Raw genomic sequence first — 27,503 nt, forward strand, 5'->3', positions numbered from 1 at the left:
TTAATGAAATTAAGAATTGAGCTGCCTGTGTAAACGCAGCCTTAGAATTCTATGGAATCAATGTAACATTAAAAAAACAAGTTGAAGCAAACTTTTTTTTTTTCCCCTAAGAAGGATGAGACACATTGTGGTAGATAAACAACGTTTACTTGTGATCATCATACAATATTAGAAATATGCTCAATTCCTTTGGGGGGAAAACAGCTTTAATGGCACAAGGCACACATGAGTATACTTAAGCAGTAAGGCCAGAGAGGGTGTGGTATATGGCTACAGGCTGCTCTTATACACGACGCAACTGGTTACGAAACTAGTTAGATCAGTAAAAGTACTTTTTTTGTCATACCCATGGTATTCGGTCTGATATACCACTTCTTTAAGCTAATCAGCATTCAGGGCTCGAACCACCCAGTATATAATATAGAACATTGACATAAAATGGAAGAGCAGAAAGAACCATTTGATTGTGTTACTTACTATACTGTAGTAGTATCTATAATATAAGGCCCTCAATTTTTAGGAACCCATAAACAATTATGAATGACAAAATAACTAATCCAGTTTAAACCTGATCAATTATCAGTGGGGAAGGAGAGGTTAAATAAAGTAAATTGTTTATCAATATTACCTATATTAACACAAAATGTATACTCTGAGCTAAAGCTGACATTTACATAATGAATATGGTCATAATTGAATTCAATTATTTATGCTCAAATGGAATAGGAACTCTGCAAGCTAGTCCATAAAGTGGCTCTGCAAGCATAATTGGCACAAGAGGAAGAAAAGCGAGCGCTCTATAGCGACTCAATACACAAACATCCAGAAATCATCCTTATTCTGGAGTGGAACGATTAATACACTATGAATGTCATTCACTCAAAAGCTGCATTCACAACACAATATCCAATTTGCTAAGCCGTCAGTTTAAAAACCATCACTTAAAAAGAAGCATGAATTTAGCCTGTTTGAATAAACAAAATTTACCTCAAAATTTGAGGACTGGATAATTACTGAAGATATAATGCTACTCACAGCTTGATTACTGAGCATTAAACGTAGTAAAAATATACAAATGTACCAAACTATAAAAAAAACTGATGAAGCAAGGTTTATAGTGAAATAGGGTGGCAGGTAGCCTAGCGGTTAAGAGCGTTGGGCCAGTAACTAAGGTTACTGGTTCGAATCCCGAGCTGACTAGGTGAAAAATATGTCGTTGAGCAAGGCACTTATCCAGAGCAACTTACAGGAGCAATTATGGTTAAGTGTCTACTAAAAATGGCAAAACAGTATAAAATAGGAGCAACTAAGAAGCATTAGGCTACTTAAAAAAGATATATACATTGCCTAGTGAGTCTACACGCCCCTTCCACAGTTGTCACATTTTACATCTTTAAAAGGGATTTCATTAGATGTTTTTTTCATACTGATCTAAACAGCCTGCTCCACATTTTCAAATTGAATGAAGTAAAGAAAATTGTCAAAATGAATTGCAAAAAATGTACACCCCAGAGTTAATACTTGGTGGAAGCACCTTTGGCAGCAATTAAAGTAGTGATGGGGCAGTAATTGATAGTTACATGTCATAATATTATATCGATACTTTGACAAGTATTGATTTGTAAAAAAATTATTACAATTGTTTGGCTAGTCGGCTGTACCTGCGCCAAAACGCCTGTATTTTTCATCCTATATAGCTTGTTCTCCATCTTTTTAAATAGTAAAGCTAACTTTCCTTTCCATGACTGATCAACAAACAAAAAATGTATCATGCGTTCAGCAGACATATAGTGAGCAATATGTTTGGAACTTCAAATCGCAATACATATCGTAGGAAGAAATAAATCTAAATCTAAAAAGAGATTAAATTGTAAGGCAGCAAAATGTGACATCTGTGCAAGGGATGTGTAGACTTTCACTAGACACTGTGCATATGGGTATATGTACACATGCTTCTGGGACTGGCCTGCTGACGGAGATTGGGAACAAGCCAGACTGAACCAATGTGTTGTTGGTTGCTGTAAGTACACATGCAGTGTTTTGTAGAATTTCCTCCTACAAAACTTCCATCCTGCTCAATTCAACCTGACACATGCTAGTTAGTAATGGCTAGAGCTTTGTATACCTGTCATGATCCCTTTGACACAATGATAAATAGCAGAGTGTGCTTATGGTAGCTACTGAGATGAGCGACTGTCTACTCATCCTGACAGTGTACTTTGTCTTCGGTCAGGTGGGGATGGGTTGGTGCTGGGTACTGGGGTTGGTTCCTCTCCTGGGCACTAGGAGGTGAGGGTGGGCATGTCTGCGGTAGCTGGCGGTGTAGGGACGGGGGCAGGGGGCGTGTCAGTGTTGGGAGGACTCAGCTTGTTCATGTTGAAGTAGGTGACCACCTGACCAGGGACTTCAGCCAACACAGACTGGGCCAGAGCTTCTTTAGGAGACTGGAGATGGAAAGAAAAGAGGGGGTAATGGAGAAAGTAAAGGAAAATGCAGAGTGGGAAAAAAAACGTTTGAGAAAATGAGTATCAATTTGTGACAACTGATCATATAGGGCAGGCATTTTGACAATGATTAAATACCAGGCTGACAATACAGGCGTGAGCAGAACAATGCATTGAATAGGACTACTTTCATTTATTCAAGTCCCTTGTACTTTTATTTTCATACAAAATCACCAATGACAAAAATAGGGCTGGGTGAGCCCTGCAAGCAGCCATGCTCTACGATTATTCTAAGCTAGCTAGTAGCTAGGACAGGCGTACCATGGAAGCAAGCACACAGGCAGGGGTTGGGTTGAAGAAGCCAATGGGAAGTAGCTGAAGCATTTGGGGGATGTATCCCTACATTTCTACGAAGTACTGGGCTGAGGCTGGGACTCATAGGGCTGAGGCTGACGGGGCTGAGGGCTGGGACTCAGGGTCATGGGGAGGCTTCAGTTTGTGTATACTGAAGTAGGACACCACTTGTCCAGGCAACTCTGCCAGTACGCTTTGAGCAAGAGCTTCCCTGGGTGCCTGAAACAAGATGAGAAGGTACAGTAACAATGCTGGGTGGGAGAGGCTCTAAGGGTTGGGGGGGATCGTTGAAGTGATGCAGATTTCAGCAATTGAGGATCCATGATGATTGGAAAGGAGATGTTTTTGCTGGGTGGCCTTAGTTAAAGCAGGCAGTTAGTCAGTGCACAGGAGACAGACTACACCCACAGACCTAGAATGAGCAGAACAGGATTCCCACTCAAGTCAATGATGCCATAATTGTGGACAATTTTCTATGGTATCAACACCTCAGTCATCCTATAAACAACGTTGTAGAAACATATGGATACCATCATCCAAGCCTTTCCAGAGAGCAGAGCAGCTTTAAGCAGCATGACGATCTACTCACGTTCTGGAACTGTCTGAAGGGGACGAACTGGACGATGTCCCGTGCAGCAGTCTCTCCCGTTGGCGCTCTGAGCCGCCCGTCGTCACCGTCCAGGAACTCCATGGCGGTGAAGTCGGCCCCTCCCACACCGATGATGATAATGGACATGGGCAGACGGGAGGCGTTAACGATGGCGGAGCGTGTCTGGTCCAGATCCGTGATCACGCCGTCCGTTATGATCAGGAGGACAAAGTATTGCTTGGAGGAGGAGAAGAGGATGAGGAGTATGAATTAGGCAATTTGAGGTTGGAATCCTAAGCAACATGCATACATGTTGTTTGAAGTACAGTAGACCAACATAGCTACTGTAGTAGGTCAAATCTGTGTGCTGGAAAACCTTACAGTACAGACAGAGGCAGTACAGTATGTAGCATACTATAGCTACTCACAGAGGCAGTTTTCTGCTGGGTAGCCTGCATAGCGGAGCGGGCTACATTGTTGATGATGGGAGAGAAGTTAGTGGGACCGTAGAGCTTCACCTGGGGAAGACACACTCTGTAGGCCTCCACTACACCCTCGATACCTGTAGACGCACACACAAACTGAAAAACTCCCAAACCCTATATTACCATATTATAACTGTTTCCTTCAAAACCTGTCTGCACACATACCTGCACAGAATGGATTTGCAGGGTTGAAATTGAGAGGGAACTCATGAGAAACCTGTAAAACACAATACACCCAGAACATTTTTATGAGAATTTCTGCTAGAAATAATACTTGTAGACCCAAATGGGTCCCGATTGAAATGACGTTCAGCTTATAAAGGCTCCATAAAGCCTTCATAACCTCTACATAAATGTGTTAAATCTATAACTGTATGTCATGCTTTATAAAGGTTTCAAAAATGTGGCATAACTGTGACACAACCCACTGTCAAATATGACAAACCTATGCTTTACAAAAGGTGGCATAAGCACCGCTTAAAAAAGGCCTTATATATACAGTTGAAGTCGAAAGTTTACATACACCTAGGCAAAATACATTTAAACTCAGTTTTTCCCAATTCCTGACATTTAATCCTAGTAAAAATTCCCTGTTTTAGGTCAGTTAGGATCACCACTTTATTTTAAGAATGTGAAATGTCAGAATAATAGTAGAGAGTGATTTATTATTTCAGCTTTTATTGCTTTCATCACATTCCCAGTGGGTCAGAAGTTTACATACACTCAATTAGTATTTGGTAGCATTGCCATTAAATTGTTTAACTGGGGGCAAACTTTTTGGCTAGCCTACCACAAGCTTCCAATAATAAGTTGGGTGAATTTTGGCCCATTCCTCCTGACAGAGCTGGATTAACTGAGTCAGGTTTGTTGGCCTCCTTGCTCACACACACTTTTTCAGTTCTGCTCACATATTTTCAAGTGGATAGGATTGAGTTCTGGGTTTTGTGATGGCCACTCCAATACCTTGACTGTTGTCCTTAAGCCATTTTGCCACAACTTGGAAGCATGCTTGGGGTCATTGTCCATTTGGAAGACCCATTTGCGACCAAGCCTTAACTTCCTGACTGATGTCTTGATATGTTGCTCCCATATATCCACATCATTTTCCTGCCTCATGATGCCATCTATTTTTTGAAGTGCACCAGTCCCTCCTGCAGAAAAGCACCCCCACAACATGACGCTGCCACCCCCGTGCTTCACGGTTGGGATGGTGATCTTCGGCTGGCAAGCTTTCCCCTTTTCCCTCCAAACATAACGATGGTCATTATGGCCAAACAGTTCAATTTTTTTTATCAGACAAGAGGACATTTCTCCAAAAAAGTACGATCTTTGTCCCCATGTACAGTTGCAAACTGTAGTCTGGCTTTTTAACGGCGGTTTTGGAGCAGTGGCTTCTTCCTTGCTGAGCGGCCTTTCAGGTTATGTCGATATAGGACTCGTTTTACTGTGGATATAGATACTTTCGTACGCGTTTCCTCCAGCATCTTCACAAGGTCCTTTGCTGTTGTTCTGGGATTGATTTGCTCTTTTCGCACCAAAGTACGTTCATCTCTAGGAGACAGAACGCGTCTCCTTCCTGAGCGGTATGACGGCTGAGGGGTCCCATGGTGTTTATACTTGCGTACTATTGTTTGTACAGATGTACGTGGTACCTTCAGGCGTTTGGAAATTGCTCCCAAGGATGTAAACGTCTGACCCACTGGAATTGTGATACAGTGAATTATAAGTGAAATAATCTGTCTGTAAACAATTTTTGGAAAAATTACTTGTGTCATGCACAAAGTAGATGTCCTAACTGACTTGCCAAAACTATAGTTTGTTAATTAACAAGAAATTTGTGGAGTGGTTGAAAAACGAGTTTTAATGACTCCAACCTATGTGTATGTAAACTTCCGACTTCAACTGTATGTGATTCGGCCACCAATGGAAATGGGTGGAGTAAAAGGCCAGCAACACTCTGTATTATTCAGTGCCCCATGAAATGACATCATATATGCATTGTACAGACCCTACTGAGCATTCCCTAAAATACCTTTACTGCTGTACCGAGAATGGTTCTTGCTCTAAGCAAATATGTATTTCATATACAGTGATTCGCATTGTGTGCATTAACTTGACCATGGAACAGGTTTTAAACCCCAGATTGAATGCAAATGTCACTTAAATATGAACAAATATGAATCATTGTTAATTTGTAGACAATTATTTTTCATATATCATGAATGGAATTCCGGAGTTCCAAATTAAGCAGCAGCAGCTGAAAAGATGAGCTCCTACAAATATTGAAATTTWAATGTTTTTTTAGAGTAAAGTACATCGAAAAAAAATCAAAAGAAAACTGCAAACTGAATAGGAGACCAAACAAGCAGCAAACAAAGAAGAAAGGCTTTTGAAAAAGTAAAAATTTTTCATAAAATTATACCGTTTTCTTAGCTAGCTAAGTTGTTTACCTGTTGCTAGGCAGTTGCTAGGGACATTCCTGGAAGAAGCTAGCTAGCTAACAAGGAGTGTCTAGTTGGCAGAAGAGAAGAAGGGACAAAGAAGGGACAAAGTGGGACAAAATAAGGACAGAAGAAAAGGGAAAGGGGACATTAAGGTGAAGCAGTCCTCTAAAGACACAAAAGACAATAATACAAGAAACAACACTTCTATTGCCTCTCCCTCTACGATACGCACTTCCGGGTTGGAGCGAGTAGTTGCATTCCGCTTTGCTCCACAGGTAGTATTACATTTCATTTCATTACAGTACAACAGTTTGATTTGTTTGATCTTAGCTGGCTACATAGCCGTCTTTGTATCCAAGATAATTGTGTAGTCTAGAGTAATTGTCGAGGTTACCTAGCCAGTTAGAGGTTACCTAGCCAGCTACACTTTCAAACAAAGTCAACAACGCAGCCACTGCTAGCTAGCCTATTTCACCAGCCAGCAGTACTATATCATTTTAGTCAATAAGATTTTTTGCAACGTAAGCTTAACTTTCTGAACATTCGAGACGGTAGTCCACTTGTCATTCCAATCTCCTTTGCATTAGCGTAGCCTCTTCTGTAGCCTGCAACTATGTCTGTCTATCCCTGTTCTCTCCTCTCTGCCACAGACCATACAAACGCTTCACACCGCGTGGCCGCTGCTACTCTAACCTGGTGGTCCCAGCGCGCACGACCCACGTGGAGTTCCAGGTCTCAGGCAGCCTCTGGGAACTGTCGATCTGCGGCCAACAAGGGCAGAGTTCATCTCAGCCTATGCTTCCTCCAGTCCCTCGACTTTGCGCACTGACGGAAACATGGATTACCACTGATAACACTGCTACTCCTACTGCCTCTCCTCGTCTGCCCACGTGTTCTCGCACACCCCGAGAGCTTCTGGTCAGCGGGCGGGGTGGTGGCACTGGGATCCTCATCTCTCCAAAGGACATTCTCTCTTTCTCCCCTGACCCATCTGTCTATCGCCTACCTTTGAATTCCATGCGTCACAGTTACCAGCCCTTTAGCAATTAACATCCTTATCAATTATCGCCCTCCAGTATCCCTTGGAGAGTTCATCAATGAGCTCTAGCGCCTGAGTAAGTTCCTTTCCTGAGGATGGTACTACCTTCCACAGTTCTGGTGACTTTAACCTCCCCACGTCTAACTTAGATCTTCCTCTCTGCCTCCTTCTTTCCACTCCTCTCCTCTTTTGACCTCACCTCTCAACTTCACCCCCTACTCACAAGGCAGCAATACGCTTGACCTCATCTTTACTAGATGCTGTTCTTCCACTAATTCATTGCAAACTCCCCTCCAAGTCTCCGAACCACTACCTTTATCCGTTTCCCTCCCGTCTCATCCAACACATTCCCACACTGCCCCATACTCTGATGCGCCGCCCACCTTCGCTTCTCTCCGCCTGACTCACTACTCTTCCAACTCCTAGCCACGCCACCTGCTCTCCCTACTCCTCCCACAATTCACCTCCTCCCCTCCCAACCTATCTCCCGCATCCCCTCCTCCCACCTCCCTCTTCCCTCCCTTCTCGCCATCCTTGACTCGCTATGTCCCATACCTCCAGGCCGGCATCAGGTCCTCCCCTCCGTGCCTCCGTCGCTCGAACGACTCATTTGCGAGCTCCAAGACAGGGCTCCCCCGACAGCACCGCGAGCGGAATATGGATGAAAACTCGGCCTCCCGCGGAACCTGCACCTCCCTTTCACCACCCCCCCACCACCCTCTCTACATTCCCTCTCTCTGTCTCTCTCTCTCCAAGCAATTCTACCACTCTACAATTCCAAGCACTCTGCCTCTAACCCTGGAGCTCTTTGCCACCTCTCCTCCTCCTGAATCCTTCCTCCCCTCCTCCCCCTCCTCCTCTCTGCTGATGACTCGTCAAACATTTTGAAAAGGTACAGCGACATCGATCCCCGTTTAAGTCCACTCGACCACAGTCTGTCTCGCACACTCGCCCTCCACCCTGCTCTGACCTCCTCTTTCTCCCTCTCTCTCTCCAGATGAAATCTCGCGGCTTGGGACGGGCCCGGCCACCACAACCTGCCCGCTTGACCCTATCCCCTCCTCTCTTCTCCGAGACATTTCCGGAGACCTTTCTCCTTACCTCACCTCGCATTCATCACCTCATACCGCGACCCTGGCTCGTCCCTCCGTCTTCAAGAGACGAGAGTTGCACCCCTTCTGAAAAAAACCTACACTCCGAAGTCCCTCCCGATTGTCAACAACTACAGACCTAATACCCTCTTTCTATTTCTCTCCACAACATCTTGAACGTGCCGTCCTTGGCCAGCTCTCCTGCTATCTCTCTCAGAAGACCTTCTTGATCCAAATCAGTCAGGTTTCAAGACTAGTCATTCAACTGAGACTGCTCTCTCTGTGTCACGGAGGCGCTCCGCACTGCTAAAGCTAACTCTCTCTCCTCTGCTCTCATCCTTCTTAGACCTATCGGCTGCCTTTGATACTGTGAACCATCAGAATCCTCCTCTCCACCCTCTCCGAGCTGGGCATCTCCGGCGCGGCCACGCTTGGATTGCGTCCTACCTGACAGGTCGCTCCTACCAGGTGCGTTGCGAGAATCTGTCTCCGCACCACGTGCTCTCACCACTGGTGTCCCCCAGGGCTCTGTTCTAGGCCCTCTCCTATTCTCGCTATACACCAAGTCACTTGGCTCTGTCATATCCTCACATGGTCTCTTCCTATCATTGCTATGCAGACGACACACAATTAATCTTCTCCTTTCCCCCCTCTGATAACCAGGTGGTGAATCGCATCTCTGCATGTCTGGCAGACATATCAGTGTGGATGACTGATCACCACCTCAAGCTGAACCTCGGCAAGACGGAGCTGCTCTTCCTCCCGGGAAGGACTGGCCGTTCCATGATCTCGCCATCACGGTTGACAACTCCATGTGTCCTCCTCCCAGAGTGCTAAGAACCTTGGCGTGATCCTGGACAACACCCTGTCGTTCTCAACTAACATCAAGGTGGTGACCGTTCCTGTAGGTTCATGCTCTACAACAATCGCAGAGACGACCCTGCCTCACGCAGGAAGCGGCGCAGGTCCTAATCCAGGCACTGTCATCTCCCGTCTGGATTACTGCAACTCGCTGTTGGCTGGGCTCCCTGCCTGTGCCATTAAACCCCTACAACTCATCCAGAACGCCGCAGCCCGTCTGGTGTTCAACTTTCCAAAGTCTCTCACTCACCCCGCTCCTCCGCTCTCTCCACTGGCTCTCAGTTGAAGCTCGCATCCGCTACAAGACCATGGTGCTTGCCTACGGAGCTGTGAGGGGAACGGCACCTCCGTACCTCAGGCTCTGATCAGGCCTAACCCAAACAAGGGCACTGCGTTCATACACTCTGCCTGCTCGCCTCCCTACCTCTGAGGAAGTACAGTTCCCGCTCAGCCCAGTCAAACTGTTCGCTGCTCTGGACACCCAATGGTGGAACAAACTCCCTCACGACGCCAGGATACAGAGGAAGGTGCAATCACCACCTTCCGGAGACACCTGAAACCCCACCTCTTTAAGGAATACCTAGGATAGGATAAAGTAATCCTTCTAACCCCCCCCCCTTTAAAAGAGTTAGATGCACTATTGTAAAGTGGTTGTTCCACTGGATATCATAAGGTGAATGCACCAATTTGTAAGTCGCTCTGGATAAGAGCGTCTGCTAAATGACTTAAATGTAAATGTAATGGTTGACACTTTTCTACTATTACGTGGGGGACATTTATTTAGAACATTTCCGAAAATTCGTGATCAGGCAGTACTTTTTTAGTGTTGCTGACGAGACGCTGATCATGTGATGAGTTCGCAAAACAAATACCCCGCTTGTGCTGCCACTGGACAGCGAAAAAACAAGTAAAGCTTTATTTTTTACATTTAAATTAGTTTGTACTGTAGTAGTTAAGTGTTGAGTTAAATTGCATACTGTAGCTAGCTCAGTCGTCATTTCAAATAATTTCGGGGAAATCACGTCAGCTAGATTAAATTGTGCTAGCTAGCAGGCTCAGATAAATTTAAATCCCCCTCGATACAGCCATGTCACATCAGGAGAATTGTAAATGAAAGAGGAATACAATAATATGAATTGAATGGAGTTCACAATCTTCCCTTTATCCAGATGGTGTGAAAAAGGAATTTCCTAACAGGCCTGCTAACCCTCTTAGATGTACCTTTAAGGTTGGAACCAACATGCAGTACCTCCAGCAGGAAGAGCGGCAAGAACCATTCGTCCGCCAGCTCAGGGACAAGCTACACTATTCACAGCCCCGTGTAATGTTTAATGTAATTACATTGCTGGACATTTTGAAACTTCATGTGTTTGTATTGTTTCAAAAATGTACAAATAAATTATGTATGGTTTAAACATGTCTAATGATTATTTGTTTCAGCTGTTAGTGCTAATTCCCTAAGTGTTAATACATTTGTGTTTAAATCATTAAGCCTTATTGTATGTGTTATGAATGACCAAAGGTGTCTGACCTTAATAGTTAATGACTCGTTTCAGGAAACTAGGGGCATGTCACACATCACTACTAAACAGGAACTTTCATGTGCCTTAATAACAAATGTTTATGCCATCTGTAAATAGAAATAAAATTGTTATAATACAAGCCTAGTTGGTTTAGCCACAGAAAAAGTCAGGAACCTTCCCACTAGCCATTATTGGCTGGACATGATGAGTTCAGATTGGTCTGCCATGTAGCACACTTCTCTGTAACATGAGCTGCTCAGGTCATCCTTTCTAACGCTGCTTTTATGAAAGAAGACCTGAAAAGTGTTGCTAATGCTCTCCACTTTCTGAAAGTCTGAGTTTTGAAATCAGTGGAATGCCCAGTGGAAGCAGAGTATGATAGCTAAGGAGATGGAGAAAATTCTGGCGTTTGAAAATATGCGTAGGGAGTCGAAATGAGAACACACAGAAGGCTGTTGTATAAAACACCTGTCTCTGGACTATATCTTCAAACTAAGGGAAACCATGGCATCTGTGACAGAGGGAGAAGCGCTCATCCATGTATACAGGTAAGAGAGTCTCACTAGCAACATTTTCTGATATTATACGTTTCTAATTTTGTCAAAATCATTTTCATTGCAAGTTAAAGCATACTGTTAGCTAGCTAGCTATCATGAACTGGCTGGCTTTCTAACTAAAGTTACGAGTAGGATCTGTGTAGTAGCTAACATTATTAGTATCTCAGAAAGCCATTTGCGTTACTAGTTATAGCCTAATGTTAGCTAGCTAGCTAACATTAAACCTAGTTGGTTCGCTTTAGCTACCTGCAGATTCATGCATGGTAGTAACGTTATAATTTGGGATTAAACAAAAGACTCCATTATGCAAGTTCAAAAATTCTCCGGTAGAATGCCCTGCTTTTATTTCATTGCACTCACAACTGTAAGCTATTGTCGGTAATTAGCTCGCCGTTAACTTGTAAATAATAATCTTGTTGTGAGGTTATTTTCTGTAATAATGAATACAAATGATCTAAATTTAAGACATTGTCAGCTATGATATGGTCATTATTTGAACTGGCTAGCCAGCGAACTTAACGTTAACTAGCTAACAAGCAAGAAACGAACCAAAACATTGTTAGAAAGTTGCTTTTAGTTGCTAGATTGACATATACTAAATACATTTTTAAACAGATGGGTTGGTCGTTAAAATACACTATACTATTTTGGACTACCAGGCTGCTGATGTCATGCAGCCTGTCGTTTTTGTGTTTATACTTTTTCATAACGACAACAGAATGTTCATGATGTCACTGCGACAACTGTCTACAGACATGTCAATAGACGTAGTATAAGCCAGCCTTTAGTCTTGAAATCTTTGGTTGTTTAGTACCGTACTCACTCTGTTTAGCACATGGCCTCACATGTGAATCCTTAAAGAGATGGGTGGGGCTAAAGCTTAAGAGGGTGTGAACAATGCTGAATGGGTGTAGAGAAAAGCTCTCTAGTAGGTGTACCAAAACGTTCAATGGCAATTTTCTCAAAAGTGGGGTTACAAGTTTTTCAACTTTCAAAGCAGAATATCTTTCCCATTGTTCATCAACTGTAGTGTGTGATATACCATTTTCTAGCTCTGAGTTTCTACTTTTATCCAATGTAAAAAAACACGAGGGTCATGATACAAGAAATGTATGTATGTGTTATAAAATTACCAAATGGGTCTGACTTTAAATTAAGTGTTTAAACCTAACCCTAACTAGTGAAGGCCAAGTTTGATGCATTGGTCCACCAGACCTTCCGGGCATTTGGGTAGAAGTGTCTGGGAATGAGATTAGGTGTAATGTGACAGCACATCACTTCAGAGCATATGCCACCCTGTAGCACAACATGCAACCCTTTATAAAGCATGTGCTTATATCATATTTGACAGTGGGTTATGTCACATTCGACATTGGTGATTACGCCACATGACAGATGCTTTCTAACACATGTAGTGCTTATAAAGGCATTATGGCTTTATGAAGCCTTTATAAACTGAACATCATTTCATGCGGGATCGCGATGTTCACAATCCCAGAAACCCAGAACTAAAACTTTGCCTAATAGATTGGTGAGAAGGTAGAGCTCCGCGGATCCTTTGTGTCCGGAATTAATTTAGCCTTTCATTTTAGTCATTGTGCCCTGTAGAGTTGCTATTTTTCTTGTGTCAATTAACTTGACATTCCTGGATTACTCATTGCATTAATAAAGTCTGATTTAAATCAACAAATACAATTGTTTAAACAAAGTTAAGGGTTAAAGATTGTGAACATATCTGGCTGTGTTGGCAAAATCACCAAATATCCAACTTAGTCAAGCGGGGAGAGGCTGACAGTTGTCACAGTTCCAAGACCAATCAGAAATGTCCAGCTAACCCTACACTAATGACACCATTGGATCTCAAAACTGAACTTGGATCTGCGTTAAGTAGCAATGATATCCTTCTCCACTGTCATTTTACGACGGATATCTCGAACCAGTCATGACTATTCAACAAAAAATACTTTTCTTTCCAGCAAATTTCTTAGTTACATGGTAGGGTTGGGCGGTATTCCATATATGCCATATACCGGGGTATTTGGAAAAAGCCACGGGATGGTTTTTCAATACCGTCAAACCTATTTCTTTTAAGTTTTTCACCAAATTTGAATATTTGTAGCTACTTTTTACAGTTAATACCTGCTGTCAACTTGTGAAATACGTTAGGAGATAAAGCAGATTGCGTTCTTCATTTCACTGATTACATTATGAAGCTTACCATAGTTCCCTAGAACAGCTGAGCCAGTCAGGTGTTTGTAAATATCACAACGGGAGAAAGTGGGAGCTGTTGAGTCGATAGCGTTCTACATCTACCGGCGAGTCCCTGTTATGTGGTGCACGAGGTGATGAAGTTACACTTGCATGCAATTCACTACTAAATGTTTGCCATCAGATAGCCATTATACGATATCTGCCAGAAGTCAGAGCTCTGGATGCCATTTTTTCCCTGTGCTTCCTAATAGTGGTTTTTAGTCCTTCGTTCTTCTCTGCGTACACATGCTACTCTTCCTTCAGAAAAGCATGCATCACAACTTTGTTCTTTTGCACAATTTCGCTCATAAAATGTCCACACCCACCAAAAATGACATTCGGTGGCAACTAGCTATGCTTGTTTAAGTTTATGGATTTGCATGTCTTTGCAATTAGTTTGTTCGTTTTCGCTCATTAGCGTTCAGCTAACAGTGGCGGCAAAATGTGATTTCGCTATTAGTTTGTGCTAATTTTATTAGCATTGTGATAGGGTTTCCTTGGATCATTCTGTTACATGCATCTGTCCACAAGAGATGATGATGTTCACCATATGAAAATCCATATTTACCTGCCAGGTAGGTGGGATCTGTGCTCCAAAGCCAAAGGCAGGGAACATTTTGTCACTGCAGGGAACATTTCAGTCAGATACTTCCCTATCATTCAAAACAATGATACAACCACAATGGAAACTAAGAGGCAGGATCATATCCTCACACCTTGTCTATTGAAACCACCTCAGTCTAACTAAAGAGCTAACTTGCTAACCTGCATCAGCACATTCCATCTTTAAACATGACAATCCACACACACTCCTCCTAATCATTAATATTCACACATACAACTATTGCCTAAGGTTAACAGAATGCAAAGCCAGATAAATGGTAAGAATGGTATTTTTGCATCCAACAGTTCCAGAGGCAGGCAGTTCAAGTAAAAACATACAGCACCATTGCATTTACATGGGGAAAATAAATAATTCAGCATATTATGGGTTTGAGTTTCCCAGTCACCGCACCATATATAATGTAGCATATGGGGAGTAGTACAGGTCAGATTACCTGTCGTAGTCTTGGATCACCATGCCAACGGACCAGATGGCAGACAGGTATTCATTGACCCCTTGTGGACTGATGTAGTGGAGAGACTGGGGAGACTTGGGGTCACCGTTTGACCCTGTGAAGTCAATACCCACCTACAGATGGAGAGGGAGACCGAGCTTATTGTGGTGGCAGTTCAATTCAATGAACTTTATTCAAGACATTTTTGCTGGCAGGCATAGGACACAAATTGAAAGACAATGAATAATAAAAACAAACAAGTGTGACGTACAATACAGAAAAACTCAGCATGAAAGGGCCATTTCTGTGCTAGAGGTCATTTAGAGAGAAATCTTTACTCACAGTGAAGTTGATCTGGCAACCTCCCATGATGTAGTCCAGGAAGGTATACTCCTTCACCACCTGACACAGCTTCACACTCACCACACCAGAGTTTTTGTATCCCTTCTTCTTCTGTTGCTTTTTACTGTTGATACACTCAAACTCAGCCTGGGGAGGGACAGAGGAGCAAGGATGAGAAGAACCACACAGGCAGACACACGCAGAGTAACCCTTGGACTCCATCTCACCGGTGAGGAGCGCGATGCCTCTTGCAGACGTGTCATGGTGGTCTCAAAGATTCCAATGAGGTCATGAGATCCATCATTGTCATAGTCGTAGCACTCCACCTTAGGACGAGCATAGAGTCTGAGTTAACAGGTTAGCAACAAGCCACAAATAGACTCCTCAAAAAGGTGTGTAACATGAACACACAAACGGTTTCAAACCCCAAACAAACATCATTCACATCACACTCAGTAAGAATCAGACAGCGGGTGAACAAGAAGATCATGCAATGGAAAACACCAAACCAAGACGGCAAACCAAACTCAGAGCAAAGGTAACACACACTAAGTTAACTAACACTAATGCACAACAAAAAGATGATGCCATGATGACAGAGGAGGCTTCATCAATTTCCGCCATTTGTCCAACAAAGACAATATGGATGTCTATGGAAGGGCTGGATCCGTGGCTATCAGTACAGGATGGATACAGCCTACTACAGGGTAAGTGTTCCCCACCCATTCCAGTCTTCCACTACTGACTAGTCACTTCACCCTTCTACTGAAGGCACATGAGGTTGGAGTTGGACACACACACCGTGCTGATGACGGTAGATGACCTGGGTTTAAATAAGATTTGTTTCCTGCTCGATTGAGCTTGTCTGTGACATTGACACCAATGAAAGAGTCCTTAAAGTGTAGGCACAGGCAGGCTCAATCAAACCCTCAAAAATTTGAACCCAGGTCCGAGGGTAACTCACATGTCCTCCAGTGTGGGTATCAGTTGTTCCTTAAAAGACTGCATTAGGGGTATTTACAGCTGAAAAATCACCAATTGTCAACATCAATCAATGCCCTCTAATGCTGTACAGATTATGTACAGTAGTAGTCCACTTAGCTAATAGTAGAGAAAGAACCATTTAAAATCTATTATAAAACGTGAGAGTTAATGCAGTTATTTCCCCCCCGCTCTGTTTAAAACCGTTAGCAAGTACAGTCACCTCCAACATTATTGGCACCCTTGATAAAGATAAGCAACAAAAAAAGACTATAAAATAAATAATACAAATACTAAGCTATATTGTATGGCCTCCAAAATTGGGGAAATTATATTATTTTACACTAATACAATTGCTCAGAGAAAGAGATTGTTAAACTAATACAAAAAATCTAAAAAAAGATAGGTGTCAAAATGATTGGCACCCCTAAAGATTCTTATAAAATCAAACATAATCAAATCTGCATTAACATTCTACTTTTTTCAAGTTAATCTCAGTTTAAGGAACTTTATTGTGGCCAACCATGGCTTCCTGTTTCAACTGGGGTATAAAAATGAGGTAACACACATGTAAAAAAATATATTAAAAAAACGTCAACCATCACCATGAGGAAAGGCAAAGAACTCAAAAATGAAGAAACTAATGATTTTTGCCCTTCATACATTGCCTTCAGAAAGTATCCATACCACTTGACTTATTCTACATTGTGTTACATCCTGGATTCAAAATGTATTTGATTTTTTTTCTACATACAATAACGCATAATAAAAGTGAGAACATAAGTGAGAAGTTTTAGCAAATTTACTGAAAATGAAATACAGAAATACCTCATTTACATAAGTATTCACAGCCCTCAGTCAATACTTTGTAGAAGAACCTTTGGTGGCGATCACAGCTGAGTCTTTTTTTGGTAAGTCTAAGAGCTTTGCACACATGGATTGTACAATATCTGCCCATTATTCAAGCTCTGTCAAGTTGAATGTTGACCATTGCTAGACAGCCATTACCAAGTCTTGCCATACATTTTCAAGCAAATTTAAGTCAAAACTGCCTGTGTTTAGCTGTATTCCCTTTCTTATCCCCCCCAAAAAACATCTTAGTCATTCCACGGAGGGCCGAGTGTCTGCAGGTCTTCGCTCCTCCCTTGTACTTAACTGATTAATTAAGATCACTAATTAGTAAGGAACTCCCTTCACCTGGTTGTCTAGGTCTTACTTGAAGGGAAAACCCAAAAACCAGCAGACAATAGGACCTCTATGGAATGAGTTTGACACCCCTGCCATAGCTAGTCTTTGCCGATGATAAGTATACTCATAACATAATGCAGCCACCACCATGCTTGAAAATGTGAAGAGTAGTACTCAGTGATGTGTTGGATTTGCCCCTAACATAACTTTTTGTCTAAAATAGAAAGTGTTAATTTCTTTACAGCCATTTCCCCCCCAGTATTTCTTATGTGCCTTGTCGCAAACAGGATGCATATATGGGAATATTTTTATTCTGTACAGGCTTCCTTTTCTCTCTGTCATTTAGGTTAGTATTGTGGAGTAACTAAAATGTTGATCCATCCTCAGTTTCCTCATATCACAACCATTAAACTGTTTTAAATCGCCATTGTCGCCATTGCATTGGGTGAAATACCTGAGCAGTTTCCTTCCTCTCTGGCAACCGAGTTAGGAAGGACGCCTGTATCTTGTAGTGACTGGGTGTATTGATACACCATCCAAAGTGTAATTAACTTCACCATGCTCAATGGGATATTCATTCAGCATCTGCTTTTTTGCTGTTGTTGACATCTACCAAATCGGTGCCTGCCCTTCTAAGCGAGGCATTGAAAATCATCCCTGGTCTTTGTGGTTGAATCTGTGCTTGAAATTCACAACTCAATTGAGGAACCTTACAATTATCTGTATGTGTGGGGTACAGAGATAGGGTAGTCATTAAAAAAATCATGTTAACCACTATTACTCAACAAATTATTATGCAATTTGCTTAGCACATTTTTACTCCTGAACTTATTTAGGCTTGCAATAACAAAATGGGTTGAATTCTTATTGACTCAAGGCATTTTAGCTTCAGATTTCTTTTAATTAATTAAAAAAAATGTATACAAACAAAATCCACTTTGACATTATGGGCTATTGTGTGTAGATCAGTGACACAACATTTCAATTTAATCAATTTTAAATTCTCCAATCTCAAAACATTATAGAAAAAGGTTCAGTGGCGTTAGCCTTGCAAGGGGAGGAAGCACAAAGTAGATGCCAATAATTGACACCTATCTTTTTGATGCAAAAAAAAAAAAAAAAACTTGTTAAACAGAATCTTTCTCTGAGCAATTGTATTCGTATAAAATAATAATTTCCCCCCTTTTCTTGCATACAATATAGCTCAATATTTGTATTATTTATACAATCTTTTTTGCTTATCTTTTTATCAAATGGTGCCAATAATTGTGGAGGTGACCGTATCTTAAGGTTATTTACCTGTGTTATTATCATGCAAACCACACACAATTCCAGGAAGGGTGTTACAACAAAACATTCCCCAAATCAAATACAAAAGATATGGAATAGTTCAGTGTCTGTGCGGTAAGAGTTGCTGATGTGTAAGTTAGGTTAGTACTGGTACAGGTGTGGTTGTGGGTCTGCATACCTTTATATGTTTGTCCATGTCTCCTCCACACAGAGACTGCAGGGGGATCCTGAAGGGTTTCCATGTTGGGTTCAGGTTGTTCTTCACCACCTTATGCAGGGCACAGGGACAAATATGGTAACCGTTATCTGTATCGCATTACCACTAACCACAATCTGTAACACAACACCAGTGTCTGGACACAGTACAAGAGCAGACACTCATTAGCTACATAGCATTTGGTTCAATCACATTAGAGGCATCTGGACAAAGAATAGGAGGAGAGTAATGAGTTTCTAGACAAAAGGAGGAAACCATGCAAATGTTATACTGTTTCCAGTGTCAGTCAGTGAACACAGTGCACAATACTGATGGGCATTTGAAACTATTTCACTATTTGAATAATAACGAAGTTTAAAAAAAAGCGCTACTCTCTTGACCAATTAGAATTACGCAAAATGCAGACAGCGCATAGTTGTTTTCAGGGTGCTAGCTCGGTAGTTTTTGGCTAAGGGTAGCCTCAGCTAACAGCAAAGGTGAAAGAAGTCCGATGTTCACTATCAAAGAACTGATTGTTTCAAAAAGGGTATCTGGTGAGTATTTTGCATTGATCTGTGTCAGGTCTTGTGGACCCTCCGTTGGCGCGCATACAGGCTAATCCCTGAAGTGGGGAAAATAGCAAAACGTTGGAGGGCTAAATACGCTATGATAGTAAAATGCCTTTTCATGTAAAACGCAATTAGCTTGAAAATAAAACTACTTTGTGCGTCCTTAGAACTGTAGGCTACATTTACAATGCCCAACTGTAAACAACGTACTGTCAAAGCCACATGATATCTAAAGCAGCAGTGGCTCAATGCGGTGTACATAAACACTACATTCTTACGTTTGTTGTTTTATTAAATTAAGCATTTCAAATGTCGTATCCTTGTGTGCTTGTTAAAATAGGCCTCTTTTTCTTTGTTGACAAAATTGAACTCACAAAGTCCTAATGTCTGTTAGGATATCCGGATATTCGATTAACCGTGCCATCTCTAGTGTGCAACAGGATATTACGTAGTCTATGGTTATTGCCGTCACATTTCACACAGACAATAAAACTTCCTTTAACATTCACAATATGCAAAAGAAGACCAGGAGTACACTATGTGCTGCATAACTGGATGGAAGTCGTATATAGTTGTAAAACCAGTTAAAAAGTCTCAGTTGAAATGGGCCGTATGAGAGTCTGTGTTGTACTCCGTAGAAATATGTCTATGTTGTACTGTACCTCCGTTCTGTGAGCCAGCTGCCATCCAGTCTCTGTCTGCTTGTAGAACTCCAGGTAAGGATCAGACTTCCCAAAGAAATCCTGGAAACAGCCATAATAAAAATTTAAAAAAGTAAAATGTCAAAACATAAGTCATAAACAGTCACACAACAGACACAAGCAACTCGGCTTTATTTCCCTCAATTGTTGACTTTACACAGCAGCAAGTATCACTTCAACAGATTCGTCACTCATGGGATGACCCGTGCTTGGTGCACATTCTTCAATATTGTATCGATACCTTGTTGTCCAGTTTCCTTGCTTCAGCCTCAAAATTCACCACTCTGTTGTCTTTTATTTCTTCAGCAATTATCTATAAAGAAAATGAAGTTTAAAAAAACAGACAACGACAAACATAACATGATAAACAACAAACATCTCTGTAAATGACTCACTGTAATGGATCCTCTTCCTGCAGGCCTGTTGTTCTTCAACACCAGTGGTCTAGTATGCTTTCTACTAGACACCACCTGAAAAAGACAATTTGATGAGTAAGAAACACTTGTAATGTACATGGACACTTAAGCAATAAGCCCCGGGGGGGTGTGGTACATTGGCCAATATACCATGGCTAACGGCTGTTCTTACGCACGACTCGAAGCGGAGTGCCTGGATACAGCCCTTGGTATTAGCCATGGTATGTTGTTGTCTGTGTCACACTGCTTTATCTTGGCCAGGTTGTAGTTGTAAATGAGAACTTGTTCTCAACTAGCCTACCTGGTTAAATAAAGGTGAAATAAAAATAAATACCACAAACCCCTGAAGTGCCTTACTACTATTATAAACTGGTACCCGGTTTATAAAATGTATTACAAACCAGGTAGTTTGAATCCTGGATGCTGATTGGCTGAAACAGCATTCAGCTGTGTGTGTATATAAGACAATATACCACATGTATGATGCAAAAATACTTGTTTACGGTTCTATTTATGTTGGGTTTGTGGCCAATATACCATGGCTGAAGGCTGTATCCAGGCGCCCAGCCTTGCATTGTGTATAGGGCCTATCATAATTATTCACCCTCCTTCAATTTCATTGTGTTACAAAGTGGGATTAATCACTTAAATGTAACTAAATATAATCAAAAATGTAATCTACGCAATCCATAAAAAGTAATTATTTATCATGAGGGCCATAAACCATAACTATAAATGCTACATACTCAAAGGTCAAAATATCACCTTCCTGGTAAAACGAGTTATAAATTGCTGAGGTGTAGTCACTTTTGAGGACAAAAGCTCAAGTACATAGTACAAATTTGAAAATATTAATATTTTATGATGTATTTCCTATTCAACAAAAAACTGTATGAATAAGGCTTGAAATTACATATGCTTTCTAAATATAGCATAATCAAATAATACAATTACCAACTAAGATTTCACCTTCCTTATAACTGTAAAATACATATTTGTATGTTTAGCGTTAGAGAAAGCATTTGCATATTTTCTAAAGGTCTCTCTTGATCAAAACATTTGCCCCCTATTGCTGTGAATGTCTCACAAAACTCTAGCTTGGCTTCCTGAACTCGCTGGGAAATCACCTTTCATCTCATGTCAATATTGTCCGTCTATGACAAACAGAAAGTGTTTGCTTAAAATCAATGAATTATTTTAGATTAATGGCTATAAATCGATCTCTGAATGGGCTACTGTGGTGAAACCACTATCTCCTGCTGCGCTACGATGTAACGATTGCAGGCATGTCAGTGGCTGTGATGTAGGGTTCAGCCAGGAGTTTATGTACAGTCAAAAGAGCAAATGAAATGGTAGGAGGGACATCCCAGCTTCAAGTGGTTTCAGATTTCACATTCTACGTCAACACAGGCTCAGAAAAAATACTAGTTTGTCTGCGGGAACCAGGGCTATCGCTCAAAGCAAGCCATTTTGATCTACGGTGTCTATAGATCGATTTATAAGCGAAAATGTCAGTCGGAACCGGTACCATAACCACGCAGGTCCCTGTTACGTCCAAGAGGTTTTAAAATGATTTGTCAGCGATCAACACAAAATACGGTCTTTTTTTGTGTGAAGATTAATGAAAAATAAAACACTAACATATCTTAATAAGATAAGCATTCCCCCATGAGTCAATACATATTAGAAACATGTTGGGTAAGTCTCTTAAGAGCTTTGCACACCTGGATTGTGCAATATTTGCCCATTATCTGTCAAGGTGTTGGGGATCTTTTCAAGCAGATTTAAGTCAAAACTAACTCGGCCCCTCACAAACATTCACTGTCTTCTTGGTAAGCAACTTCAATGTAGATTTGGCATTGTGTTGTAGGTTATTGACCGACTGAAAGGTGAATTCCTCTCCCAGTGTCTGGTGTAAAGCAGACTGACGCCGGTATTCCTCTAGGATTTTGCCTGTGCTTAGCTCCATCCAGATTATTTTTAGGCCATGGCTGTAGATCCAACTTTTTCAGGTTGGGGATCTTTAGTCAGCTGACTAAAAGATCCAGAGCTTCCCGAAGATTCTGCACATGTGTATTCTCTACTTCACGCGCAGAGAACAGGCTACTCAGGCGAATGGTGGTCGTTTAATAAAGTTAGATCAAGCTGAATCAATGTCTGCAAGATCTCACATAATGATCACAGTATTCTACAGAACAGAACCAAATATAATAGCGTAGTATAACAGTACTGTAAGACACAAACATCACCGCATTCAATCGTGAATGAGTTTTACCCATAGTAAATGAGCCATTTGATCTCAATCAGTTTCATGGGGATATGCACTTTGATCTTGAGTTACAGTGTTGTCGTTGTAGCCTACAGTGTTGTTTTGAATGATGTACAGTGAGCTAATTTTAGTGCAGATGGTGTTAAACTGTAGCATTAGCATAGCCTACCTGTGCATTTTGCCTAGTGGCGCGCGCTGTTGAGAAAAATTTGGTGTTTATTTTGTCTTATAGTAACGTTATACTATGCTATTATATTCGGTTATGTATGTTAAGTAGAATCCTGTGATCATTACGTGATCTTGCAGACATCGATTCAGCTTTATCTCATGTTGATCTAACCTCACCTGTAGCCTGTTATCTGCACGTAAAGTAGAGAATATACAGGATACAAGTTTTGAAATATGTTTACTCTGTACATTTTTTGGTCATTATTGTGGAGTCAATACAATGTTGTTGATCCATTCTAAGTTTTCTCCAATCACAGCCAATTAACTATTGTAGCTGTTGTAGTTGAATCTGGGCTTGAAATACATGACTGAGGGACTATTTGTTGTATCTATGGGGAACAGAGGAAGGGGTAGTCATTCAAAAATCATGTAAAACATCTATTATTTCACAGAGTCCATGTAACTTATTATGTGGTTTGTTAAGCCACATTTTACTCCTGGACTATTTTAGGCTTGCCTAAACAAAGGGGTGAATATTTATGCAACAACTATATTTTAGTAATTAAATTTTTATTCATTAGTAAACATTCTTACAATGTTCTTGCCACTTTCACATTATGGAGTATTTTGTGTAGTTCAATGACACACAAAAAATCTACATTAATTCTATTTCAATCCCACTTTGTAACGCAACTAAATGTGGGAAAAAACCAAGGGGGTGAATACCACACCACCTCAGGCCTTATTGCCTGCATTGACACCGATGCACTTGAGACAGACAAAGTCCATACAGATTGTTTGTTCAGCCACCTGAACAAACAGTTAAAAGAAACCTTTAGTGTCAAGTCACAGATTGCACAGCCACTGCACGTCTGCATAGGGGTTGTATCGACTGTGCATGATGCTAACTCTCTACGTGAGTGACAGTGGGACACTGACTGGAATCACCAAAACAGACTACTGCAACGTCTATCAATAGTTATACAATGGGTCGGTCTAATCCTGGACGCTGATTGGTTAAAACCGCAATCCAGCCGGTGTCTATTCCACAAGTTACCACCGGCTAAAGCTATGACGTTGAAATGCCTATTTACCCTGTTCCATCTCACTGCGCAATTCACTGTCTCATCAGCCTAGCCAGACAATTTATAAACTTGATTTCCACTGTAAAAAGCATCTAGACATTATCTCCCATTTCTTTTAGACTAGCAATTGATTTTCAATAGCAAACATTTGTATAAAACTTGTGGGAGTCAGGACGAGACAGACAGGCAGCTTTTCTCAGCCAGTCGAAATCATGAATCAGCATCATTTCTACAGACATATACAAATAAATGTCTCTAGAAAACAGCTTAAACAAATGCAAATACTTTGTTGTTATTCTAGCTGCACTGTTTGATGTGACTGAGTTAGCCGTAGTTGGCTAGCTAGCAAGCAAGGGATAAGAATCTTGCCAGCCAGTATGGCAATAGAACATCTAGAACGAACGACTGGGTCGGTTCGATAGATGCAGAACTAAAAAAGACTTAACGACTGGGTCACGTCTCGGGCAACCGAACCGATAGAACAAACGACTTGCCAGCTTGGGTAGCAACCCTAGATTTGTGTGAGGACTATATCTCGTGGAAGGATGAAATAGTATGAATAAATTAATAAAAATAAAGTTTAACTAAAATATATCAATCAATATTTGAACATGTTGGTAACCCGTTGTATAAAAAGTGATGCCCTCGAAGTCGGTGTTTGGCCTAACAACACCCGTGCCAATATATCCCACAAACACAGGCTTCTCGGGCTTTATTAAGTGAGGAGGGGAAAGAAAAAGACCTCACCTGTCCCAAGGTACACTCCAGCTCTCCCAGGAAATCATCATCACTTAGGTCAACAGTTTTATTGTCGATGTCGTAAATTCCAAACTTCAGCTTTTGCACTATTTCAAAGTAGTAATCGACGATGAACTTCTTGGCAAACTTTGGCGCAAGGCAATTCTGTACCTTCTCTGTGCGGCCCACCTACGAACACAAATTCAGTCAATTAGTAATCAAAACACACTCTCACACCCTCATGAAACTAATCAACAACATCAAGTGATACTGAATTGGCCCAACATTTCAGATTCTTCCTGGAAATAGTTAATGCTCACTTTAGCCATTCTACAACGCTGAGCTGCTTTTCCAAACAGTGAAGCGGAATACTGATTCAAGCTAATCAATTTTGCATGATGATGGCTTTGGGGAGAAATCGTTTTTTTGCCTAGTTGGGTTAACATTTAACAATGTCACAGTGTTTCTTGGACAAACAAGAATCTGTGACTGACCTCGTACCACTGTGACCCAGTAGTGTTCATGAGAAGAACACACAGTGGGTCAGACTTGGAGCCAATGTCCTTGTCCAGAAGATTCTCACAGGAGACAGTCAGCTCCACCTTTGTCACACACTGTGTCGCCATTGGACCTGCCTGTAACACAGAAGAGACAGATAATGTCCCTAGGCAAAATTAAACAATCTGTGAGCTACTGTACATACGAGCATCCAAAGATGTGTTTTTTCTAACTAGGTTTGATGTAAAGTTTGCTTTTATTACAGATACTTTACCAACATTAACTGTGAGGCTAGGCAATAAACCTGAGTAGCAAGGGTGTGGACAGCTAAGCTAAATGTCTAACGTCACTATTATTTTGACTGTTAACGCACTACAGTAGGAAACATTAGCTATTATTTTTATTTTAGTTTTAAAAATTATATCAATACAGCTGAGTTAAAGCTGCAATATGTAACTTTTTGGGCTAAATGTGAGTTATAGATCTGTCATTCTCATTGAAAGCAAGTTGAAGAAGCGGTAGATCTGTTCTAGGTCCGCTATTTCTATGCTTCCCATTCTTAAAATTTCGTTTTTTGTCTTTTACTTTTCTACACCAGATTCAAACAGCTGAAAATACAATATTTTTGGTAATTGAAAATATATTTCACAGCAGTTTAGATGGAACAATGCCTAGCCAAGCAGAATGAGTTTTTCCCCAGAAAATGGCTTCATTAGACAGAAATACCCCCTCAGACGACCCCGCAGGTGAAGAAGACAGATATGGAGGTCCTAGGCTGGCGTGGTCTGCGGTTGTGAGGCCGGTTGGACGTACTGCCAAATTCTCTAAAATTATGTTGGAGGCAGCTTATGGTAGAGAAATTAACATTCAATTCTCTGGCAACAGCTCTGGTGGAAATCCTGCAGTCAGCTTGCCAATTGCACACTCCCTCAACTTGAGACATCTGTGGCATTGCATTTTGTGACAAAATTGCACATTTTAGAGTGGCCTGTTATTGTCCCCAGCACAAGGTGCACCTGTTTTATTTTATGGGACTCCCAATCACGGCCGAATGTGATGCAGCCTGGATTCAAGCCAGGGACTGCTGTGCGTTAAACCGCTGCGCCACTCGGGAGTCAAGTAATGATCACGCCGTTTAATCAGCTTCTTGATATACCAAACATGTCAGGTGGATCGATCATCTTGGCAAAGGAGAAATGCTCACTAACAGGGATGTAAACACATTTGTGCACAACATTTGAGAGAAATAAGCTTTTTGGGCGTATGGAACATTTCTGGGATATTTTATTTCAGCTCATGAAACCAACACTTTACATGTTGCGTTTATATTTTTAATCAGTGTAAAAGGAAAATCGTTTATCATCCCTGAGCTCTGACTTCTCCCACATGCTGGCCTCTGGCATCACCGACTTAAAAAATGACCTAAATTACAGCATTTTCAAAAGTTAAATGTAAAACATATTCGTATAATTTTTTAACACTAATTTTACAAGCATGATAGCTGTACCTTTTAGTTTATGACCCAGCTTGATGACCATTGGCTAATTAGCGTTTCTCAACGAATTCAAAGCACATCTAACTAGTATTTACGACTTAACTAATAGTAATTACCACCTTCCCACTTGGTTATGAACGCAGCACAAATTTATCATACTGTCGATGGTGCGTGGGAGCTAGCAGAGTAATGTTACTTGTTAGCTAATTTAATAACATACCTAGCCATATACCGGTATTACCTATAACATATTAGACACAGTAATCGAATGACAGTTGTTGCTGTCTTTCTATCCTGGTTTTGGTTTGACATGTAACTGACAGCTGGCTAGCATGCTGTTTCTCTAGCTTAGCTAACGTTAGCTGTTTCTCTAGCTAGCTAACGTTAGCGGTTTCTATTAGCTCCTGAAACACAACGCGTCAAACAATTTCACAGCAATAGCTAAACATAAACAAGCCATGCACGGTATTATTTATGAAATCGTTTCTTACCTAAATTAACTTACTTTACAATACTTTGAGTCCCTGAAGTAATCTGTGTGCTACTCGGATCAAGAGCTGTTCCACAACTATTCCGTGTCGAATGGACCCTCCGGCCCAAACCCCGCCTTAGGTGTGTCCCAGATACATACTTTGCGTTGTGTCGAAAACAAACGGAGAAAAACGGACCAAAATGGAGAGGGAGTACTGAACGTGTCCAATTAAAACCCTTGTTTTTTTTGTTGCAAAACGTTTTGCTACGGTTTGCAACGGTGAGAAACTGGTCTCATATAATTATATATTATGTTGATGTCAGTTCTGACTACGGAACCTATGAAGTAGCTTCTTGTTTCTAGTCGACACCATAAACCGAGGACGTATTTTGCGAAGATG

The 27,503-nt window shown here is 41.3% G+C and overlaps 1 protein-coding gene across 3 annotated transcripts; it reads right to left on the reverse strand.

The window, feature by feature from the left end:
• Positions 1 to 125: 125 nt before the first annotated feature.
• cpne3 (copine III) lies at positions 126 to 27,242 on the reverse strand. Of its 3 annotated transcripts, XM_024000215.2 has the most exons (16): positions 27,123 to 27,240; positions 25,133 to 25,273; positions 24,648 to 24,827; positions 20,358 to 20,432; positions 20,204 to 20,275; positions 19,924 to 20,004; positions 18,675 to 18,764; positions 15,265 to 15,363; positions 15,038 to 15,184; positions 14,696 to 14,829; positions 14,206 to 14,260; positions 4,038 to 4,089; positions 3,816 to 3,949; positions 3,388 to 3,624; positions 2,848 to 3,017; positions 126 to 2,444 (listed from the first exon to the last, which is right to left on the reverse strand). In XM_024000215.2, exons 2-15 carry the CDS (start codon positions 25,262 to 25,264, stop codon positions 2,880 to 2,882), a joined length of 1,626 nt encoding a protein of 541 aa, XP_023855983.1. In that variant the 5' UTR covers positions 25,265 to 25,273; positions 27,123 to 27,240; the 3' UTR covers positions 126 to 2,444; positions 2,848 to 2,879. The 3 variants fall into 3 exon arrangements, with proteins under 3 accessions (XP_023855983.1, XP_023855982.1, XP_023855981.1); XM_024000214.2 differs by lacking the exon at positions 2,848 to 3,017 and having other exon boundaries at positions 27,137 to 27,242; XM_024000213.2 differs by lacking the exon at positions 2,848 to 3,017 and having other exon boundaries at positions 27,123 to 27,233.
• Between the last annotated feature and the right edge of the window lie 261 nt (positions 27,243 to 27,503).

Source organism: Salvelinus sp. IW2-2015, linkage group LG14, assembly GCF_002910315.2.
Source record: "Salvelinus sp. IW2-2015 linkage group LG14, ASM291031v2, whole genome shotgun sequence".
Classification (NCBI taxonomy): domain Eukaryota; kingdom Metazoa; phylum Chordata; class Actinopteri; order Salmoniformes; family Salmonidae; genus Salvelinus; species Salvelinus sp. IW2-2015.

Bases quoted from the DNA above. Each gene is read 5' to 3' on its own strand.
- cpne3 (XM_024000214.2), bottom strand. From the start codon at position 25,264: ATGGCGACACAGTGTGTGACAAAGGTGGAGCTGACTGTCTCCTGTGAG. The intron at 20,276-20,357 runs GTGAGTCATTTA...TTTTCTTTATAG, and splicing joins CAGGAAGAGGATCCATTACA to ATAATTGCTGAAGAAATAAA. The intron at 2,445-3,387 runs GTGAGTAGATCG...TTCCATCTCCAG, and splicing joins CCTTCAGACAGTTCCAGAAC to TCTCCTAAAGAAGCTCTGGC.